The sequence below is a fragment of the Erpetoichthys calabaricus genome, chromosome 10 (genome assembly GCF_900747795.2).
Source record: "Erpetoichthys calabaricus chromosome 10, fErpCal1.3, whole genome shotgun sequence".
In the NCBI taxonomy this organism is placed as follows: Eukaryota; Metazoa; Chordata; class Cladistia; order Polypteriformes; family Polypteridae; genus Erpetoichthys; species Erpetoichthys calabaricus.
Genome location: NC_041403.2, coordinates 18317561 through 18341324, shown reverse-complemented (window position 1 = coordinate 18341324; position 23764 = coordinate 18317561). Strand labels below are relative to the sequence as shown.

Genomic DNA, 23764 nt, shown 5'->3' with positions numbered 1-23764 from the left:
ATAAAACCAATGCATTTTTTAGAATGTTCTAATTGCTACAAATTTTATCAACTTGATGATAGACGTCTATCTGTCTTAAGAAATTCTCCTAGAGGCTTCCCATACCTCTATCACAGTTGATGTTGTCAGCTCCAACCTTGACGTTCATGTAGTCCATGACCAGCAACATATCATGACGAGGGACTTTAGACACTGTGTGTTGTAATACTTCAAACCTGTCTTCTTCGTCGTCCTCCTCAGGTTTGTTTATTGGTGCATAGCACTGTATGATGGTAATTTTACAGGGCTCTGAATTGAAGCATACTCTGATCATCCTTCCACTGAGTGGTTCCCATTCTAACAAGGTGTTGGTCTTCTCCTTTGAGACTATGAAGTCCACACTATAGCCAGGTTTCCATCCAAGGAGTTTTTGCGAAAAAATATTTAGTGCTTCAAATTTTTTTACCGATATAGCTGATGGAAATGCTAATTATCGATAAAATGTTGTACATGTCGACATAATATTTTTCCGTTTAACTTTAGCGCATAAATTCCATATCGATACTTCAGATGTCGCAAAAATTACATTGGAAACAGTTTTTGTCAGAAAAAAGGGCTTTAATGCAAATAAATGTGTCACATTTTCATCACGTGCAAACAAAACGAGAATGGCGGAGCGGCTCGCATGGTCTGATGAAGAGAGTTTTTTTTTTGATTAAACGTCGTTATTTTGTATTAATTAAAATTTCAGTTTTAATTAAAAACCTTAAGGGAAGCAGGTTAATTCAGTTGTTATCGCACTGTGAAGGGATGTTGAAAGGTAGGCTCACCTGTACAGATCCGATGCTGCAAACACAGCTGCATCATGGGCATTTCCAGGAGTGCCAACGCAAATGTCTCGTATCATGCACCTGTCATCAACAAGGGCCTGGAGAACAATAGATGGCCACCCTTTGCGATTAATGTAATCGCGGTAGCCTTCCGTCGGGGGAAGAATAGGCACATGCGTGCCATCCAGCGCACCGTAAATCTGTGGCACAAGATGCACCAAGGAATTGCGGTATGCAATTTCATTGGCCTCCGCTACAGTCAGAAGTCTGATATAACGCCGCATTAATTTTTCTTTAATAGCGGTGCACACAGCATATACACATCGATGGACGGTAGTTTTACTAACCCCGAAAGTTTCTCCAACTACTCTATACTCGGCGCAGGTTGCCAGCTTGTAAAGGGCGATGGCAATCCGCTTTTGGGTTGGAACCGGTGGTCGGTGGCAACCTGTGATGGGCGCAACATCAGGACTGATGAATCCACACAACATCTCAAACGTCGGCTGTGTCATTATAAAATGTTGCAGCCAGAGATTTTCTGTTAAGTGTCTCTCCACCACCTCCTCCCAGAAGGTCTTATTCCGTCGTCTCTCCCATACCCGTGGGTTTCGTCGCACTGGGGTACTTTCTTCGAGCTCTAGGGCTATCAGACAAGCAACTGCTTCATTCTGCTGTCGTCTTCGGATATTATGTACAATTCCAATTATTTGTGAAACTGAAATAACAGTAAGCTGGCAAATTTCAAAAAACTGTCTGAATAATCTCTCCATTTCTTTGTTTCTTTGTTTAGTGGAGGGGTTGTAACGTGGAAAACAAAAGGTAGATAATTTGCGACATACACAAAATTATATATGGAAACGGCTCAAGGGCAGATTTTTTTCGCGATACAACAAAAGTTATGCGACAGTTCGTTTTGGGGGGGGATGACGTCATCACGCACACCATTTTATCGATAAAAAGCCAGTTTGATGGAAACAGGCTGGAGACAGCAAATTTCGCACATTTTTTTTACGTATATTCTGTTTGTCGATAACAAAACATCGCAAAAAACTGGATGGAAACTTAGCTTATGACAATGTTGACTTTCATGCCCAGAGTACAGGATTACTGAGCCATCATTGGTCACAAGGCACCCTGAACCTGTCCATTGGCACTCACTCACTCTCATGATGATGGACTTAATTCATCCTAAACTGCTGTCTGGTGCTTTCTCTATTTTACTGTAAGATTAGACAGTAGGGAATTCTCTTCCATATGTTTATTAATATATTTGGTGGTTGAGCTTTGTTTTGCCATATTTTACAAATGACAGTTTCTTCCAACTGAATATCACTTGTGATGGGTAGGCATAAGACAAACTAACTGGGACACGTTTAAGGTCTCACTCTCACCCTGAGAAGGGATGCCCAATTGGTGGTGTCTCATCACCATTACTTTATTACATTATTATTACTTTATTAGTAGTAGTAGTATTATTTGTACACAAATGACTGCACATCAAATGTGGATTCCCTAAGACTGTTCAAGTTTGCAAATAACAGTTTTGTGGGTCTCATAGCAAGTTATGATAAGACTTAGGAATGAAGTAACAAAACTGGTCAAAGGGTTTATCCTTAATAATCTGGAATCAATTCTCAATAAAAACAACTGAACTGTTGCAGGTTTTGAAGGCAGCTTGAAGAGGAAAATTTCTGATTAACAAGCTCCACCATTTTTAAATATTCTAACAAGGGAGGTTAATACATCAACAATTTGTCAACATAGCCCACTGCAGGCTGTTTTTTTTTAAATATTAAAGAAGTCTATAAAGTCCCAAGAAGTTAAGACCTTTTTCTCAGTCTGTTACTGAAAGTATTTGATGTTCTTTATCATGATTTATCAGGATTTGTTATGGTAATCTATTTGCTAAGGGTAGGAGGTAGCTAAAGAGAGAAAGCAGAGTACACAGCTTCTAAAATTATTGATTGCCATCTTCTTACTGTGAATTCACTTTGTTTTTACAGTGAAATGTAAAGTCACTAAGATCTTACCAAACCTGTCGCACTTCACCCATCCTTTGTTAACTCCTTCCATCTGAAAAACGGCTTAGTTCAATCAAGGTCAGGACTACCAGATGTTATACAAGTACTTAACCATAAGCTGCGAGATGTGCAAAATTAACATTGACCTTGACTGTAAGAGTTTTCTAAACTAATTTGCAGGTAATTTGAGAATGACAATTACGGCTCTCCTTATCTTGCATATTTACACTGATGCCTTATTTTAGCTTTAAAACTCAAATTCCATGTATAACATTGTTATGGCTATACGGTAAAAGAAAGCAAGCATAGGTGCCATCTATGTTATCATGGCACAGAGAAGACTTTGTTGCAGGTGTTAAACTTGACACTCTGCCTAACGTCTGGGTCATCCACGGTGTGGAGATTTAATTCTTATATAAATAACTTAGGACTATCAATGAATAAAACAGATAGAACGCAAATAATAAAAGTATGATTTGATGTGTATATGCTAAGAACACAGATGTTATAATATCGGAAAAAAGTGAATTCTGCAGTAGGCTGGCGCTCTGCCCGGGGATTGTTTCCTGCCTTGCGCCCTGTGTTGGCTGGGATTGGCTCCAGCAAACCCCCGTGACCCTGTAGTTAGGATATAGCGGGTTGGATAATGGATGGATGGATGGATGAATTCCAACCATTATGTGCTGTATTACTAACTAATATTCACATTATAGGACAGATTATCAAAAGTTTAAGATACACCCAAATTAAATTTCATTTGGATCGTCCTCACACTGACTGCTCTGTACTGCTTATGAAACGTGTTTCATAATCGCCTTAGTCAATGGGTGGGCCTCTCTGGCAGTGTCTTAAATTGGTTTGAATCCTACCTGGCAGGGAGAAAATTCTTTGTTAGTTGTGGTAATTATAACTCAAAGACACATGATATTCTATATGGTGTTCCACAAGGCTCTATCCTGGGTCCACTGCTCTTCTCAATCTACATGCTTCCATTAGGTCAGATTATCTTAGGGCACAACGTGAGCTACCACAGCTATGCTGATGACACACAGCTGTATTTATCAATAGCACCTGATGACCCCAAATCTTTTGATTCGCTAACACAATGTCTAACTTGTATCTCAGAATGGATGAATAGTAACTTTCTCAAATTAAATAAAGAAAAAACCGAAATCTTAGTGATTGGCAATAATGGATACAATGAGGCTATTAGAAATAAACTGGATGCATTAGGATTAAAAGTCAAATCGGAGGTAAAAAGCTTAGGGGGTAACCGTTGATTGTAATCTGAATTTTAAATCGCATATTAATCAGATCACTAGGACAGCATTTTTTCACCTAAGAAACATAGCAAAAGTTAGACCTCTTATATCATCGAAAGATGCAGAGAAATTAGTTCATGCGTTTGTTTTCAGTCGGCTAGATTACTGTAACGCACTCCTCTCAGGACTACCCAAAAAAGACATCAATCGTTTGCAACTAGTGCAAAATGCAGCTGTTAGAATCCTTACCAGGAAAAGAAAATCCGAACACATTTCTCCAGTTTTGATGTCACTACACTGGTTACCTATGCCATTCAGAATTGACTTTAAAATTCTGCTTATGGTTTATAAAGCTTTAAATAATCTCGCCCCAGCTTATATATCGGAATGTCTGACACCTTATATTCCAAATCGTAACCTCAGATCCTCAACTGAGTGTCTCCTTAGAATTCCAAGAGCAAAACTTAAAAGAAGTGGTGAGGCGGCCTTCTGCTGTTATGCACCTAAAATCTGGAATAGCCTGCCAGTAGGAATTCGCCAGGCTAATACAGTGGAGCACTTTAAAAAACTACTGAAAACACATTATTTTAACATGGCCTTCTCATAACTTCACTGTAATTTAATCCTGATACTCTGTACATCTAATTCATTATAATAACTATTCATTCAAAATCCGTACTAACCCCTACTCTCTCTTCTGTTTCCTTTTCCGGTGTCCTGTTGGTGGTGGCGTGCGCCACCACCATCTACCCAAAGCACCATGATGTTCAACAATGATGGATGGATTAAAAGCCAGAAGTCTGTATGACCATCAGCATCAAGTGACTCCGTGAAAAACCCGAACTACCAAGAGGACTATTTCATTTATGTTAGGTAGAATGCCCAAAGGGGACTGGGCGGTCTCGTGGCCTGGAACCCCTACAGATATTATTTTTTTCTCCAGCCTTCTGGAGTTTTTTTTTGTTTTTTCTGTCCACCCTGGCCATCGGACCTTACTCCTTTCTATGTTAATTAATGTTGTCTTATTTTAATTTCTTATTTTGTCTTTTATTTTTCTTCTCTTCATTATGTAAAAGCACTTTGAGCTACTTTTTGTATGAAAATGTGCTATATAAATAAATGTTGTTGTTGTTCTTTCCAAATGAGCTAGTAGACACATGATAAGCTTGATTTAAAATTCTTGTGACTAGTTTCCCTTTATTTGGAGTGCTGCTCCCATCATGGGCTCCTGGTAAGCAAACGTGGGTCTGCACTTCATGTGTAGTGTAGAAAAACAACTTTCTCAGTCAACTGAGTCAGTTAATCAGATTTTTATTTTTAAAATAATTTACAACTTTAGTACAGAATACTAGTGGTTCTTCAATAGCTTGTACATTAAACAGGTTCTTTAACATTAGAGACATTTAGATCTGAAATATATTATAAATCGCAAAAATTCTGCATGAATAGTGTTTAAATAACTGCATTTGGCTGAATAGGATCTACTCATTAATTCTGTTATTAATAAAATCTTCTTCCACTGAACTTCTATTTAAATGCCTATTTCCTCAATGAAGAACACATTAACTGCAGTTGGTTGGCGCCCTGCCCGGGGTTTGTTTCCTGCCTTGAGCCCTGTGTTGGCTGGGATTGGCTCCAGCAGACCCCCGTGACCCTGTAGTTGGATTACGGATGGATGGATGGAACACATTAAAAAAAACAGACATCAAGTTTACATATTCTTGAATTATTGTGATCTTTTTATGAGGATTTTTTTTAGTTTATCAATTCAGAGGTTAATTCCCCAAGTTTACAAAGCAGTAAAAAACTGGACACAAAACATAACTAAATATGTGAGCATTCCGACAGAAAATTAGGGAAAAATATTACCAATTATGTTAAACTTACCAATATGCATTGGATTAACTTCCATCATGGGTGACTCAAATGAGCTTCGACCAATGTATAATTTCACTGAGAGGGAGTAGGTGTCATTTAGGTTCAGAGGATGTATATCACAGTTGATGGTATCATTTCTGTAACAGGGTTTTTGTTTAGGAGTCAAACTATCTTTTTCATACCTCTCAGAAAACTCTCTTAGGGATACATCAGACCTGAAAAATAAAACAAAATAATAACATAACATAAGCTAACCAAAAATGTACAGGGTTTGTTTTGACTTGTATAGTGTCATGCAGACTTGTGTATACACCAACCCAAACGGGATTTTGTAAATAATTATAGTAAAATGGCTTAATGTATTTTGTTGATAAACCTATTGCCAATTTGGAGAGAACTAAAATATTAAGGACGTGCTTTGAAAAAATATTCTTAAAATATTAAAACATATAAATATCTTTCAGTACCTGCTTTTTCACAGTTCAGCAATGTAGGGGTGGAGGTTATACTAGTAGGATCAATTCAGTACATTTAACAGAATTAAAATACAGTGATCCCTCGCTATATCGCGCTTCGCCTTTCGCGGTTTCACTCCATCGCGGATTTTATATGTAAGCATATTTAAATATATATCGCGGAATTTTTGCTGGTTCGCGGATTTCTGCGGACAATGGGTCTTTTAATTTCTGGTACATGCTTCCTCAGTTGGTTTGCCCAGTTGATTTCATACAAGGGACGCTATTGGCAGATGGCTGAGAAGCTAGATTGCTTACTTTTCTCTGTCTCTCTTGCGCTGACTTTCTCTGATCCTGACGTATGGGGATTGAGCAGGGGGGCTGTTCGCACCCCTAGACGATACGGACGCTCGTCTAAAAAATGCTGAAAGATTATCTTCACGTTGCTATCTTTTGTGCAGCTGCTTCCTGAAACGACATGCTGTACAGTGCTTCGCATACTTAAAAGCTCGAAGGGCACTTATTGATTTTTGACTGAAAAACAAACTCTGTCTCTCTCTATCTCTCTCTCTCTCTCTCCCCCTGCTCCTGACGGAGGGGGTGTGAGCTGCCGCCTTCAACAGCTTTGTGCCGCGGTGCTTCGCATACTTAAAAGCCAAACAGCCCTATTGATTTGTTTACTAGAGATTGTTTTCTCTATCTATGTAACATTCTGTGCTCCTGACACGCACTCCTTTGAAGAGGAAGATATGTTTGCATTCTTTTAATTGTGAGACAGAACTGTCATCTCTGTCTTGTCATGGAGCACAGTTTAAACTTTTGAAAAAGAGACAAATGTTTGTTTGCAGTGTTTGAATAACGTTCCCGTCTCTCTACAACCTCCTGTGTTTCTGCGCAAATCTGTGACCCAAGCATGACAATATAAAAATAACCATATAAACATATGGTTTCTACTTCGCGGATTTTCTTATTTCGCGGGTGGCTCTGGAACGCAACCCCCGCGATGGAGGAGGGATTACTGTATCAAAATTTGAATCTCCAAATTATCATTATCCTGAGGGGAAAAAGACCATAAGCATCTATATGAAAAAATGTGTTTTAGTAAAGTTAAAGCATAAGTTTAATATTTTTCATCAAAGTCATAAACACAAAGCCAAATGTCAAAATCAAAATAATGTAAACTTGTTTTTAATTTACCCCTAACAAACGCTGCTTTTAATGTTTATCTTTAGAGTGAATCCAAAAGCTGGGATGCTGAGTATGGTGTGCTGTCGTCTTATTGTGACAACAAGTTCTGACTAAATACCGTATATCATGTTACTGGCAAATGGGATAGAAACCCTAAATATTATGGTCACAAGAATGCAAAGTCCATCATGAACTACAGTAGCAATGAATATATAAATGTAATGAATTATTATTATAAAAGACAAAACAGGATTGAAGATAAGTAGGGAAAGGCATAATATCTGAGGTTTAAAGAAAATCAAGATTAAGAAGTTAGCCTGGAGAACTATTGAAAACAGTGGATAAATTTAAATACCTAGAATCAGTTGTAGACCAAGATGGAGAATTAGATGCAGAGATAAACCCTCGGAGTTTAGTGTGGGTGGAACAATGGAAGAAGGTATCAGGAGTATTGTATGTTCTCATATAACAAGGGGGGCTCTGCCCCCTGCTCGCTTTACTCGCCTGCCCCCGGCGTTGGGTAACCTGAAATACATTAGTCGAGGTCGTTCGTCTTGGATCCGTGCCCGCTTTGCTTGCGGCATTTCAGACGCGCGTTATAGGCGCCTGCGTTCATTGATTTTATCCAGGTGGGCGCGTGTTTGTATATCCGTCAGTCGAGCTTGTTCGTTTTGAACCTGTGCCTGCTTTGCTTCCGCAGTTTCAGACGCGCGTTGTAAGCGCCTGCGTTCATTGATCTTATCCAGGTGGGCTCGTGTTTGTATCGTTGAGCTGTATTGTGTTTGCATTTGGTGTAAAGCGTTCAGCGGTTTGTACAATCCCAAGCAGCACATTATTGCTAACTTCACTCCGCAGTAGTGCCACTCACAATATGGCGGTGACGCCTGCGCCTTCCGCAGTAGTGCCACTCACAATATGGCAGTGATGCCTGCGCCTTCACTCATTGTGGACCTGTGGGGCCTCCGTAGCCTCTTCCGTTTGAATCTGGGCTGCAGTGCAGAATCCTCTTTTTTGTGTGGCTGTGTCGGTAGTCGCTAGCTATGGGCGCGTTGTTGCTTCATTTCTCATCCGCATCAGTTGAGCTCTTTCGTTTTTGGGCCGTGACTCCTTCGTGAGCGGTGGATATGACTTCGCTTGCGGTTTATGAGACGTGCGCTGTACGCGCCTGCGCAGTACATCTCATGGTCCCATCGCCGTGTACCTGCGTCCATGCCATCCGGTTTACCATTCTCGGTTAGTAATATGGATACGCTACTGTGGCTGTTCATTTGTCTGTCCAGGATTTTAAATCACCTGTAGTTCGCAAACCATTTGACCGATTGACTTGAAATGTGGTGCACATATACTACGTGATGTCTACTATCCGCTTTCGGGGTGATGATTGACCTCCAAGGTTATTCCTCTTTTTATTTGTATTTTATTTTATTGCAGAATCAAATCTAGGCAGTGGGCAGCAGGGCGTTGCATGGGTACAGGCGCCATTCTCATCCCTGCCACCTTCACCATCACTTCCTCTACCTCTTCATATCTTAAATCATTCTTCAGACACATTGAAGACTTAAGTGACAGCTTAAGTGAAAAATTAAGGAAAACGTACTAAGTAATTGCAACACAAACACTGACTTAATCAGTTTTGATGCAAAAAGATGCTGACGAAAGAAGAGAAGAAGTATGCCGCTAGGGTGGAGAAAAGAAGAGCTGTTCAGGAAGCAGAAAGCACATCAATCTCTGAGCAAACGAATATTAAACATAGAGTGAAAGAGGATGAAAACTAGGAATGCTCAAGTCAAGGGTATGCAGTGCGCCGTTACTGGTTATTGAATAATTAAGGAGAAGGTTAAAGATAGTGGTAAGACCAGCAATGCTATATGGAGAAGACATGGGCAGTAAAGGGACTGCAGGAGTGGTTAGATGTGCCAGAAATAGGAATGTTGAGATGGAAATGTGGAGTTACAAAAAAGGAAAGAATAAGAAATGAGGTGATCAGAGGTACAATACAAGTGGGAGAGATATCTAAGAAAGTACAAGAAAATAGACTGAAGTGATATGGACATTTGATGAGGAGAGACAATGAATATGTAGGCAAAAGGGTGATGGGAATGGAAGTACAGAAGAAGAGGAAGTGAGGGAGGCTGAAGCAAAGGTGAAAGTATAAATTTAAAGACAATTGAAAATAAAAGGGTTTGACTGGGGAGGAGGTGCAGGACAGAGCTGTATGGAGAGGTTTTGTAGGCTACATTGATCCCACACAGAAGTGAGAAATGATGAAGAGAAAGAAGAAGCCATAAAAGGACAAAACACAAAATGTTTTTTTCTAGAATAAAAAATGTAAAAAGCCACAAAAATAAATACAAAAAGCCCAAAAGTTGGGCAACAAACCAGGATTCAAAAACTCTGATTATAGTGATTATTACTTGATTAGTAATAAAAAAAAATTATCACAAATTGCAATATACAACATAATATCACAGTGCATTCTTCACTGGATTAAGTAGGTCTGAGAATGAATGCTGAAAAAGAAGGAAATCTCTCTGACATGCTCTGTATTTACAGTTTTTATGCTGGAATACTGTGAGAAACATTTCCTCACAGATGTAACAAGTTTGTTAGACATAACAAATTAATTTCCAAAATATCCATAATAAAATATTTCCAAAATTTGAATTGCTAAGGCCACGTTTGTATGAATTTAATAAACCAAATTCATTAAAGTTTTTCAAAATATGTTAAATGCACTGTAAAAAGTGTTTTGTATTTTAATTTTTTTTCCATTATTTTATAATGTGCATTACTATACTTGCAAATAATTTTCTCCAGTTGTACTTCTTGGACCATTACTGTTTCTAATTTATGATAATGACATTGATTCTAATATAGTTAGTAAACTTGTGAAATTTGAAAATTATACTGAAAATCGAACTATTGCAGGTACTGTGGAGACCAGGCAAAAATAAATGAGAAAGATCTGGACATTCTTCAGATTTTTGTGAACTGATGGGAAATGAAGTTTAACATACAAAATGCAAAGTGATACATTTAGGCTAAAGGAACATTATGTATAAAATACAAGATAAGTGACACTGTCTTAAAAGAAGCAAGAGCTGAAAAACACAACACTGTCATCATCTAAGCAATCAAAAGCACACATTAAATATTTGCTTATATTGTAAAAACTACTGAATTTAAATCAAGGGATGTTGTGCTCAGACTATATAATGAACTACTGCATCTACAGTAGTGTACATTTATAGTCACCACACTATAAAAAAGACATAGCAGAACTTGAAGCTGTACACAAGAAAGCAACCAACATATCTAACATCTAATTGCATGTACTGCTATGAGATGCTTATTGAGCTAAAGTCACTCTTTAGTCTTTAACAGAGGCTACATGGTTGATTTGTTACTGTGTCACCTCAAATCTGGCAGCTACAGTAATTATTAGCAAATAACAGCATTCACACTTAAAAACCTTCTAGTGAACATACAGCTGTGTCTCCTTTGTTTCTTTGTGTACAATATGCTCAATTGATACTGTAGACGTGGGAAGACTGATAACACTGGTGCTGCTGTATGTTCACTTGAATGTTTCAAAGTTTACATTCTATGGTTTCCTTGTAATGGATTAGCACCCTATTGAGGGTGTATTCAATACTGCTGGTATTGGCTTCATCTCTCAAAGCTCTTGCTTAGATGAAGTAGGTATGAAAATATGTTTTTCTGGTGTTTCAAAACTGTTTAAAAAATTTCATGCACATTAACCATTTGGGTTCTGTTTATGGACACTACAGACTGGAAGTGGGCTACTCAAATATTAATAACTTTAAATATAAACCTGTGGTACAATTTATGCAGGTCTGACCTCACCTACAACACCATTACTGATAGCAGTAGCTCTCTATTATCCAAGTCAGTAGTGTATATGTTTTTTTTTGGGTATGTTGTGCTTTGTTTTTATTATATTTATTGAATTCATTTTGGGGGGCTTCAGTAAAGTTTTAATTTTCCCTTGGAGGCAAATAAAATATAATAATCAAACTATCAATTTATCTTTTGCCTTTGATACACTTAGGTGAGAAACTGCCTGCTGCATCTTTCTCAGGATAAATAGTAGATTCCTAGTTCCCTATCCCAACCCCCACCATTCCTTGATTGATGTGATGGCCAACTTCCTCTGACTGGATGTGTTAAGTTATGGGTGAGAATACTAGTCCAGACAGCATCCCAGTTTATCACAGAACCCTCTCACACACACATACACCAACTGTAGTGCCATGTTACCGCTATAATCCTGGAGTTATTATTGAATTATACAATTTCATTTTTAAAAAGACGGATTTTTTTTTTTTTTTTTACACAATTGTATGCTTCACTTTCAGGTGCTGATTTAAAGTATGCACGTAGGAAGGATTTAATGTAATATGGTCACTTATTATTTTCCTTTTCACTCTCAAAGTTGAAGACAAAGACTTGGACAAAGACCATTGACCTTACCTCTACCAACTCTAACATTTAAATACTCCTGAAGACAGGAAATCACTGTCATTTGTGACCAACACATAGGACGGAGCACTGGTGCCCCTATACTCTTTTGATTTCTCTGCTTTCAGATGGGTTTAGCTGTGGTACCCCAACCATCTTAAGTTGTTTTTGTGTGTCTTTTATTACAGGGTTACACTCTGATAGAATGGTTATCAAGTAAACCCAGAATTTTTTCCCACTTCCAAAAGGGAATACTTCTGCTAAAATTCAATTTCCAGTGTCTTATTCAAAAATATTTCTGGGATATGTCTATACCCTGGGCATATTTTTCAGCAATCTCGACCGGAGAGGGGGTACCCCAAAATAAAGCCTTATTATTAAAAAAAATAGAGGCAGGATAGTCAATTTTTCATTGAAACCTGACAGATAACTTCTCAAATGTGATAAAATCTTTGTTTGTGTCAAACTTAAACATTCCTTTACTTAGAAACTACTGCTAAACTAGGAAAAGAAAACAGATACTCACAGTAATATTTTCAAATTTTTATTTTCTGATACAGTATATATCGTGCACAAGTAATGCCAGGGCAGCTTTTGCACCTATGAGGTGTTCCTAGACATGTCAACTGTACACTGTCTAAAGTTTCATGTTGATAACACAAAGAAAAAAATAGTTACAGTATTTGGCACCATGGGTCCCCCTCCCGTATCCAAAATCTTTCCAAATGGGGATCCAGATTCAGAACTATTTTTTTGCACATAAAACAGTGAGTCATATAAAAACTCTGAACCCCATCCCCTAATACACTCTTACACACAAGCATTCCCTTGACCCACCCACACATTTACATTAAACTATGTACATTGCTTGCTCCTCATTCAAATAATGTCTTTTTTTATAATGCACACCATTGGCTGTGTTTCATTCATATATGGACATCTACGTATCATTGGAGACATCAAAGTTGCTGCTATCCGATGGTATAAAGTGTGCAAGTGTGTGACCTATGGAGTCAGAGCTAATGACCCAGAAATGTGAGGTGGTACTTGCCAAAGGTCACCTTTCAACTCCTCTTATTTAGAGGATATCTCATGACTGATGCATCATACAATAATGTGCTTGGACTTGTTTTGATCAGGAGACACTACAGTAAGTACTAATGTGTCACTTGTAGATATTTGCTGTTGTTTTGTGAAGAAGCGTTGTAATGCTGTTTCCAGTTTTCAGACTATAGCTTGCATTTCCTTGGTTGGTGGGAGGGTTCATCACATTGGTTGAAATCTATTGGTTGGGACTTTTTGATTGATGCATAACACTTGGGTATTCCTTATCTTATCAGAGTGGTGGCTCTGAGGCTAGGGATCTGCACTGGCAAGCGGAAGGTTGCCAGTTCGAATCCCATAAATGCCAATAGGGACTCTGCTCTGTTGGGCCTTTGAGCAAGGCCCTTAACCTGCAATTGCTGAGTGCTTTGAGTAGTGAGAAAAGCGCTATACAAATGCAAAGAATTATTATTATTACCTGAAATTTGGTACACATATACCACATGACATCGACTATCTGCTTTCGAGGTGATGATTGGCCTCCAGGGCTATTCTTCTTTTTATTTTAATTTTATTTTATTGTAGAATCATCTTTCAGCAGCGCCCAGCAGGGTGGCCATGTAGCGCATGCGTACGGGTGCCATTCTCATCCCTGCTACCTTTGGCATCGCTTCCCCTACCTCTTTAAATCATTCTTGAGGCAGATTGAAGACTTAAGTGCCAGTTTAAGTGAACAATTAAGAAAACGTACTAAGTAATTGGAACACAAAAACTGACTTAATCAGTTTTAACGCGAAAAGATGCCGATGAAAGAAGCGAAGAAGGGTGGAGTGTGCTAGGGTGGAGAAAAGAACAGCTGCTCACGAAGCAGCAAGCGCATCAACCTCTGAGCAAACGAATGCTAAACGTACAGAAAAAGAGGAGGAAAACTGTAAGTCAAGTGTATTCACTGCATGTTATCGGGCAGTCCGCCTTTATTGGTACAGAATAGACAGGATTTTTTAAAAATATTTTTGTGACAATTTATGAAACACCACACCTATGATTTAAGAAATTAAAAGTCAACCATAAATATTGTAACAATTTGATTACTAGGAGTGTGAAGTCAACACTCCATCGCTTGCATACGAGGTATTGTTTGTGTCAGTGTGTGGCTTAGTTCACCTGAAGACAGGGCAAAAGATTTTTAAACAATCGCTTGGCCTGGGTGTAAGAGGGTCTACTTTGTAAAAGCAGAGATATAAACTTTCTCTGAAAAATAAATTGCATGGGAGACCATGTGCTGCAATAGATGTTTTAACAGATTAGTGCCTGGCCTCTGTCGTCCTACTGCAGCAAAGGATGTGTCACTCAGCCTGTAAAACTCAGCCAGAAGCCTCAGACTCACCAAAGAAGTCCTAGAGGTTTACTGCCAAAAAGGAGAATCCAAAACTCTCTACTCACAGAAAAAAAAAATGTAAATTCTAATATGTATAATTAATTCCAATATCGTATGAAAGACAACCCAAATACAAAAAGAGATATTGTTCTTATTGTGGTCATTCTTGAAATACTGAAGTGTAAAGACATCAGTGAAATTAGAGGTGCAGCACTTAAATTGGAACTGGAAGACCTACAGGACATAGGTCAGTACAAGGATTTACTGTATGTATTTAAGTCTACCTGGCCTGGAGGTAAAGAGAAGGCTGACACAATTATTTTTATGCTGGCTCAAATGCATTTTCTTTTTAATGTCCTTTAATTATTATTTTGTAAATGTTTTTATTGTTTATGTTTTTACTTTCTTTTTAAAATTTCTAAGTGTTTTGTTTTTTAATTATATATTACTGTCTTATGCTGATTACATTTTTTGAGTTATGTGCCTTGCGACACATGTGGAATGTGGATCCTAAGGATACAGAGTCTTCAGTGTTGCAGCTGATGGACCACCCTAGTCTTTACAATGGGCTGATTGGTTTCAGTCAAGGGCGGCACGGTGGCGCAGTGGTAGCACTGCTGCCTTGCAGTTAGGAGACCCAGGTTCGCTTCCCGGGTCCTCCCTGCATGGAGTTTGCATGTTCTCCCCATGTCTGCGTGGGTTTCCTCCGGGCGCTCCGGTTTCCTCCTACAGTCCAAAGACATGCAGGTTAGGCGGATTGGCGATTCTAAATTGGCCCTAGTGTGTGCTTGGTATGTGGGTGTGTGTGTCCTGCAGTGGGTTGGCACCCTGCCCGGGATTAGTTCCTGCCTTGTGCCCTGTGTTGGCTGGGATTGGCTCCAGCAGACCCCTGTGTTCGGATTCAGCGGGTTGGAAAATGGATGGATGGATGGATGGTTTCAGTCAGCTGCTGTGGCATTAATGTGAACTTCTGTTGTTCTGCCTACCTTCAGTTTTTTAGATGTGTGAATTTTGTCTGTTTTACCTGCCTTTTCCTGTTAAAATCTTTGGTTTATGGACTTCTTTGCTTTTGGAATAAGATGTATGGATATACTGCTTGAGAATTGTTGCTTTTGGTTCTCTCTGTTCATGGCTTTGGATGTGAAATAATCATTAAAATTAAGGAACGCCTTATTTGTTATTGTGACACAGGCTCCCTCTTCTTTTGTACCCTTATCTTAATGTAAATCTGAGTAGGCAATGAAACCTACTTCTTGAGTTTAGAGATTGACTGACTTTGGTTACTAGGCCTTATCTGGTGCCTGAAGGCCTAGTTTTTGGAAGTAGGCCACATTTTGAGTTTTGTGAGCCGAGCAAATCATAATAGATTCCTTTACCACCTTATGTTTGGCCAAACTGTTTGTCTTGATATTATAAGACTCTACATGAGGATTACCAATTAAGGCACTCTATATTCACCTCCATGCTACTAGAATTATGTATAATTCTCAGTATAATTAACATTAACTCTTTTCTTAAATACTGTTTCAAAAGTCTTTTCTGTATCTCTTTAGTGGATTTTTCTCACATTTTGCTTGCTGTTTATGTAGGGGTTTTGTTATAATGGTTGGTGGGGTGAAATGGAATGAACTTTGTTTGGTGTGCATCACCTGCCATTGCTTTTATGGCATGAGGCAACAGTGTCAGTTTCCACCTCCATGTTACTGCTAAGGTTATAAGGTTTTACATTTATGCCCATCGATCCAATGGAAAAGGATGTTAATGCTGTGAAATTGTCCATGCTTTTATAACATCGTACATCGATTATTATAACTCCCTGCTGGTAGGTGCCCTATCCAACTTATACCACAGGTCCAGTTGATTCAAAACTCTGCTGCAAGTCCTTACATACACCAGCAACTGTGACCACATCACACCCATCTTGCTCTGCCTTCACCGGCTCCCTGTGTCTTACAGGATTGAATATAACATTCTACTAATAACCTAGAAAGCTTTAAATGGCCTTGCACCAGACTACATCAATGACCTCTCTCCATCACTATGCTCCTGTTCACCCACTAAGGTCCTCTGTTATTTGTTCACACTTTTTTTAGTACTGAATTTAGTATTTTACTCTTGTTTATTGTCTTTTATTTTATTTATTGCTTTGTATATCCTGTATTTACCCATTTTAGTGTTATATGCAGAAAATATTTGTATGCAATGTTACACATTCCCTGCTTTTCTTTCTGAGAATCTGTGACGCACCTTGAGCATGGGAAAGGTGCTATATTAATAAAATGTATTATTATTATTTAGTTTTTCTTTGACTTTTTCATTCCTGTAATATTGTAGTACGTATGAAAGGGACAGATCTTGAGTCCTGTGTTTTGTTTCTGGGTAGCATGGTTGTGGTATAGATCACCATATTTTTGTTACTCAGTGTTTTTATTTTTTGGTTCATTTTTCAAATTCCTTCTTTATTAGAGCCAACATTAATCATTCTGGAACCTCTTTCAATATTTGGCGAATAAATTCCATAACTTGCTGTTCAAACTGTTATTATCTTCTAAATAAATATGGTAATCTTGATGCACTATTAAAAGAGTCATACTTGAGAGAGGATGACTTCAGCCTAAGGCTGGCCGAAATGGACTTAAATTGATACTGTGCTTATTTTGACCTAAATTGCAGTATTTTAGATTTCTCTACATTAAATACTGAAAATCAGCACCATACAGAAATGTATACACATGTTTTCTATACAAATCCAAAGCCTGGCATTTTCTCACAATAATAATATAAAATATTGGAAAAATAAACTTTTTTCTTTGCAAAATGTAACAGTTTCATAAATAAATGAATAAATGTGCCTCAAGATTGTTTTAAGATTTACATTATTTGCAATGGCTATCAAATCATATATTTGCAAATCCATGCAAATCCAAGCGGTGATATGTTTAAATTAAGTCTTTTCATCTATCCAGAGAAGCTTTACTTTACTTTCATTCCAAATAAACTCTGAAAGAACAATTCCCTATTAAAATTTGTCATTTGTGATGGAAACCTGGGCATCAGTGAGTCCCAAACCCCAAACACGAACACACAATGAATCCCCTGTTCAAATAAAGGTTGGTTTATTCACCTTCCAACCAGTAACAAAAGCACAAAACAGGTTCTTTCTCCACAATTCAGATTACTACAATTTCTCTCACCACCGGACTGCTCTCCTCCAGTCAAGTGTTGCTTCTCTACCTCCCAGCTACAACTTGCCTGGATAAGGGAGTGCCATCCCTTTTATTACAGACCCGGGAGTACTTCCAGTGCCAGAGCGATCGCCCGTTCGAAGTACTTCCGGTTCACATGGAAGTCCATCACAGTAGGGAGCTTGTCTCCTTGTAGCACCCTTTTGCGGCACCATGTGACCCCAGCAGTGCTGTCCTAATGGACTACATTTCCCTGTATGCCCTGCTGACTTCCCACTGGGCGCTGATAACCTGGGCTGCTGCTATCTAGCATGCTGGGAGAATAAAAAACCCCAGCAATATCTTTTCTTTTTAATGGGCTCTCTGTCCACTCTTTCTGGTCCTTTCTTTCAGGTCTGCTCCCCCTCCTGGCCGGGATGCCCGTCTAGCCCATATGGCTTCCATACATTATACAATCACACAAATGTTTATTTCATTAATTGATATTTTGTTAATTTTAACAAAGTCAAAGATCACCAGTGCAACATTTTCACAAATGTTAATGCTAAATGCATGAACAAGAAGTGGAATATCCATTATTGTAATTAGGAAGCTCAATTCACCTGCTAAACAAAAATACAAGCTCAAAATGAAAATAAAATGGCTGGTAAAGTAGTTTACCACATACAAGAGCACTGAAGAATTTGCACAAAAGAAACATGAAGGCTGCTCTTTTTCATTCCTGTTTGAGACATTTCAGTAGCAGGGACTGTTTTAAATGGACAGATGAGGGCTTACTCACAGAGCAAATGGCTCATTTCTGGTGTTAAGTTAATTACTGGTTATTATAGCTAACTGCCAACTGAAAAATTTTGTGCATTTTTAGGGGGCAAGTTAAGTAGGTGAAAGTATATCGTCACTGCATCCGTTATCTCTTGTCACCTAATGCTTGTTCACTCATACAGCATACAATAGAACTGCAAACACACATTTTCCCATGGGAGTGCACATTGCTGGTGTCACATGTACCTGAGTGGCTTTTTCATATGCAAGAACATGTCTAATCTTTAGATGTGGTACTGCTTGAACTGTCACCCCAGGTAAAAGCAAACAATTTGCAAACAGCATTGCTAACCCTAACTTGTTCTAAACTCTACCTCTTCTGGTCCTCAGTCTATTTTTTTCATGCTCATCACAGCACTGGAGATTTTTGTAGAAACTCAAATCAATTACTGAACATCAAGATAATGGCTTTTCCATATTGATTTTTCTTAATATCAGTCGAACATTCAGTATATTGCTAAAATTATTTTACACTCTGTGAGGAAAACCTATTATGTGTATATTGTGCTTTCATATGTATGTATGGCACATTACATTATACTGTATGTCATATTGTGGCTTTCATATATGCTCATATTTGCTTATGTAAAATAATGCTGCAGCCCTGACTGAATCAGTGTTTTTGTATTTTATTATGAATTTTCTAACTATCAGATGAACACCTGTTACAAGCTTATAAGGCATCCTGTCTTGTAACGGCGTCTATTTCTTGTGGTATGGTTTGGAATGATAAACTACGAAAGAACTGTTATAGCGATATATGGAGCTGCACAAGTCTTTGTTTACTTGCGAATATATAAGTAGTGAACCAGTTTGTTCCAGTCATAGACAAAAGGAAGCTTCACCAGGTGCACACTTTGCTTCTTCTCTGCAGTGCTTTGTGGGTTATTAGAGATTTTTGCTTAAGATAAGAAACCTTAAAAAAGAATAAATATCAGCAGATCCATCATGAAACCACAAGTTTGAAATTTTCCACAAGAACTACTCCCTTCCATTCTCCCTAGTTTTTGATTAAATTGCTTCCATCTTAAAATTAATCACCCTTGCTTTCAAATCTAATGAATCTATTAATTTTTTACATTTAAGATTTCTCATTTAAAGATTTACCAATGTTGTTTCTTGTCCTAGAGTGTGTATATAAACACAGGGAACTCCAGTTTCTGTATTACATCTTGCCTGAAGAAGGGGCCTGAGTTGCCTCGAAAGCTTGCATATTGTAATCTTTTTAGTTAGCCAATAACAGGTGTCATTTTGCTTGGCTTTTCTCTGCTTACAGGTGAAAATTCTATAATTACTGTTAAATAATAAACAGTTTTGTGGTCAGTTATTGTCAAGACTGAATTAATCTCAGGAGATAAATACTGGATCTAGGCAGGATCTATATATTTCTGGAAACTACAAATGGCTGCAATGAAGACTTTTAAATCTGTTTTGCATCCCATCTTAACAATTTAAAATGAAAGAGCAGCTAAAAATATTTAGAGTGACATGAACTATGCTGAAAAACATACAGCCACTTTCAGTGGATAAAAGCCTTGCAGTTAAAATTTCAAGCGTTAGAACAGAGTTAAATGCACTCATGTTGTGAAAGGCAGAACCTCAAATATAATGTTATTTTCAAGCACTTTGCTTGATAGAATTTGGTCTAAAATCCTATCAACCTTTTAAAATCAACTTTTTTCCCCCTCTGCTTCAAAAGCAGAGTGGCTGTCACCTCACATTATACAGTATACAGTATACTCAAATTAATACAGAAATTATCACACTCCTGTTATATAATAAAACACTAAGGTTTGTGTGTCTAGTCCCTATGAGCAACCTAACTGGTCAGTTTGGCTTTGGTCTGATCAATTTGGCTTTGGTGATGGGCTGAAAGAGGAAGTGCAAGTGTGACACACACAAGGAGCAGACAAAACGTACGGGACATGCTGAGAGAGTCTCCTTCAAAGATGGCAAGTTTAAAACCGGACAGGAAGTAAGAAAGGTGCCAAAAACAACACAGTTTGAGAAGCAGGCCTTACGGTAACACACTAGAGACAGGTAGAGATGGTTAAGAGATGTTCACATGCACAAATACAGAAGAAAGGTGCTGAAGGTACACATAGAACAAGGGATAGTAAATATTGTTTAATTATTCTATTACCTGTCTTTGGCAGATACTGTAGCTAGCAAATAATACATAAATAATAACAAACACAAACAATTCCTCGAAAAGAAAGAAAACTTCTAACTTGGCTAAAGGTAAAATGTCACAGTGAGGCATTATACAGGCATATTGCCACAGGTATAAAGGAGCACCTGTAACATTTCTTAACACACCTATGCTGAATAATTTGCTCCAAAAAACTCAGTCCTCAAAGCTAGTTTGTCAGAGAGAGGACACACAGCATTGTTAATAATGGCCATCAGTTTTGTTTTAGTTCTCTACTTCGCTACTACCTCCAGCAAGTAACCAAGCCTGCCTTTTTAATCAGCTTATTGATTCTGTGGGCCTCCCTTAAAGCGTTGTTACCAGCCCAGCACACTACAGCACAGAAAATAGCACTAGCCATCACAGAGCTGCAGAATAGGTAAAGGGTGCCACTACCCAAATTAAAGAAATGCAATCTCCTGAAAAACAGCCTGCTCTGTACTTTTGTCAATAGTGATGTGGCCCCCCCCAAGTTCTTCTGGCAGTACACCACCTCCCTGAATAGTGACTGGACACACAGGCCCTCTGGTGCAGCGAAAGTCAATAAGCAGTTCCTATATTCTGTCTCACCCTGCTCCAAATGTCCACGATGGTCAATAGTCCCAATTAGTGCCCGAACCATCAGGAAATTTCTACAAGTGACAAGACTTGATATTTATAGAGTGGGGTGTGGGGGTGTACAGGATGAAGAGAAAAGGAGTCAGGGCCTGTTCCATGTGGTGCTCCAGTTTTGCTCACACAGTCCCTCAGACTCACAAACTGCGGCCTACCTGACAATTAGTCCATTTTCCATGACACAATAGGCTTTTCCATCTGCTCATCTATGACCATACCCCCTTAACATCCATGGCTAGATGGTGTGGTACCCGGCGGGGGTTCATGCCCGGCCGGGATGTCCAGGAGGACCGGAGGAGGGCTTGTGCCTCCTCCAGAACACGAGGGGGCGTCCTCCTTGGTTGCTGTGGGGGCTACGGGTATAGAGCTTGGAAGCGCAACCCTGTAGAGGCCCGTGGTCACCGCCAGGGGGCACCCCGATGCCTTGGGAGCCCTGGACCTCAGTACATCTGCCACACCCGGAAGTGCTGGGGGGGAAGAGGATTGGGGACACCCGGTGGACTTCCAGTTACACCGCTAGAGCTTCCGCCACACAGGGGTATGGCTACAGAAGCCTCAGGATGCACCTGGAGTCCTTTCGGGGTGTATAAAAGGGGCCGCCTCCCTCCAGTCAGGGGCAAGAGTCGGGTGGAAGAGGACGAAGCTTGGTAAAGAGGAGTGGAGGCAGACCAGAGACTGTGAGAAGGCATTGTGTTGTGGCCAAGGACTTGAGGGGTGATTGGTGCTGCGGCGCTGCGTTTGTGCACTTCACTACTGTAAATATGAATAATAAACGTGTGTTGGGTGAAACCATCATGTCTACCTGTCTGTGTCCGGGCTGTTCCCGACAATGGATTTGAAGGCAGTGGAGAAATCAAAAACAATCCTCACATCAGCTTTGTCCTAATTGGAATAAGCCTCGTGGAGCAGACAGGTAATTGCATCTTGCACTCAAATCTTTGACCTATAGGCAAACTGCAGTGGCTCTAAGTGGTCTTTCACAAAAGGACTCATATAGACCAGGACTAGACTCTCAAGAGTCTTCCTGATGTGGGACATAAGAGCCATTGGCCTGAAGTCATTAAGTGGAACTTGAACAATGCAAGATGTTTTTCAGAGCAGCAACACCTTATGGAGCCTTAGTGACAGACTGAACAAGTAAATGATGGTGGCACAAAGTTGGTCAGCCCAGGCCTTAGGAACTCAAGGATTGACTCCCTTTTGTCCCATTGCTTTTCTTGTGTGTGGCCTCCTCAGTTGTCTCCTCACTTGGTCATCAGTTATGAACAGCATACACTGATGGTCAGAGGTGGACTCATCATTCATGCAAGCTGAAGTATTAGGATTTGTTGATGTAGTTGGGATGGTGTTTGAGACTTGAAACTGAAAGAAGGTGGTGATGGCATAAGGGAAAAATCTATTAAACAAATTGGATCAGGGTGTTGGCTTTCTTCATATTTCCTTCTAGCACCTGAGCCCTGTACGTCTTCACTCCAATAATTATGCCCAGTCCATTCCAAACATCTTTCATGTTATTCTGAGTAAGTTTGTTTTCTATTTTAGCTTTGTAAGCATCCTTCCCTTCACTCAGCCTTTCTTTTTACATTCTTTATATGTTCTTTGAAGCCTATTTATCACCAGATTTGAATGCCCTCTTTTTCTCATTTTAGGAAAGTTTGTAGCTCCTTAGTAATCCAGGGCTTGTTGTTTTGAAAACATGCACTATTTTCAAGGGTATAATAAGTGTCATCATGGAAATTAATATAGTCTGTGATGCAGGGAATGAATCCCTCAATATCATCCCATGTAATTTGCACATCACTTCCCAGTCTGTCCTTTGGAAACAGTTATTCAAAACCATTTCAACTTCCAGGCTCCACATCCTCACTATTCTGGTAGTAACAGGTTGCCTCTAATAACAGGCTTGTAGCTGGGAGTAAGATGGATCAAATTGTTGTCGGATCTGTCCAAAGGTGCCATAGACTTACATTTAAAGGCATATTTAACATTTGAATAGTATGGGTCCCGCTTTTTTCCACTGAGTGGAACTAATCACATATTGATAGAAGTTTGTCGTTATTCCTTGCAAAGTCACATGGTTGAAGTGGCAACATATTATAGTTGCAGAAATCAAAATCATGGGATCAAAAGATGCTTGTCAAGACTAGATGGCCAATTAATCAGCTTATCCAGAATAGGCAGGGTTTTTGTCCATCACAGAGAAAACACACAGACACAATTGGGGTCAGGCTGCCTTAAGTGAAGCCTTTTCTGGGCAGGCTAAGGAGAGCCCTGGACTGTTTTATGAGCCTTTTATAGACCTCTCACCATTTTTGCCATAACAGTGCACTTGATTCGTGACACAACATTTACAGCCAATTCTTTTGCTTTCTTGACATTTAATTTCAGATAATTAAGGCTACACCATTTGACCAGGTTTTTGTTACCTCATTCC

The 23764-nt window shown here is 39.1% G+C and overlaps 1 protein-coding gene across 4 annotated transcripts in view; it reads right to left on the bottom strand.

Moving 5' to 3' along the window:
- The window catches only part of lepr (leptin receptor), a 188550-nt gene that overhangs the window by 131785 nt on the left and 33001 nt on the right, over window positions 1–23764 (bottom strand). For all 4 annotated transcript variants that reach the window (XR_007936050.1, XR_007936049.1, XR_007936051.1 and 1 more), the window contains exon 6: window positions 5980–6185. Coding sequence is in view for 1 of the 4 variants with exons in the window: in XM_028810964.2 (XP_028666797.1) it covers window positions 5980–6185 (206 nt within the window). In the remaining 3 variants the exon portion in view is untranslated. The remainder of the gene's footprint in view (window positions 1–5979; window positions 6186–23764) is intronic.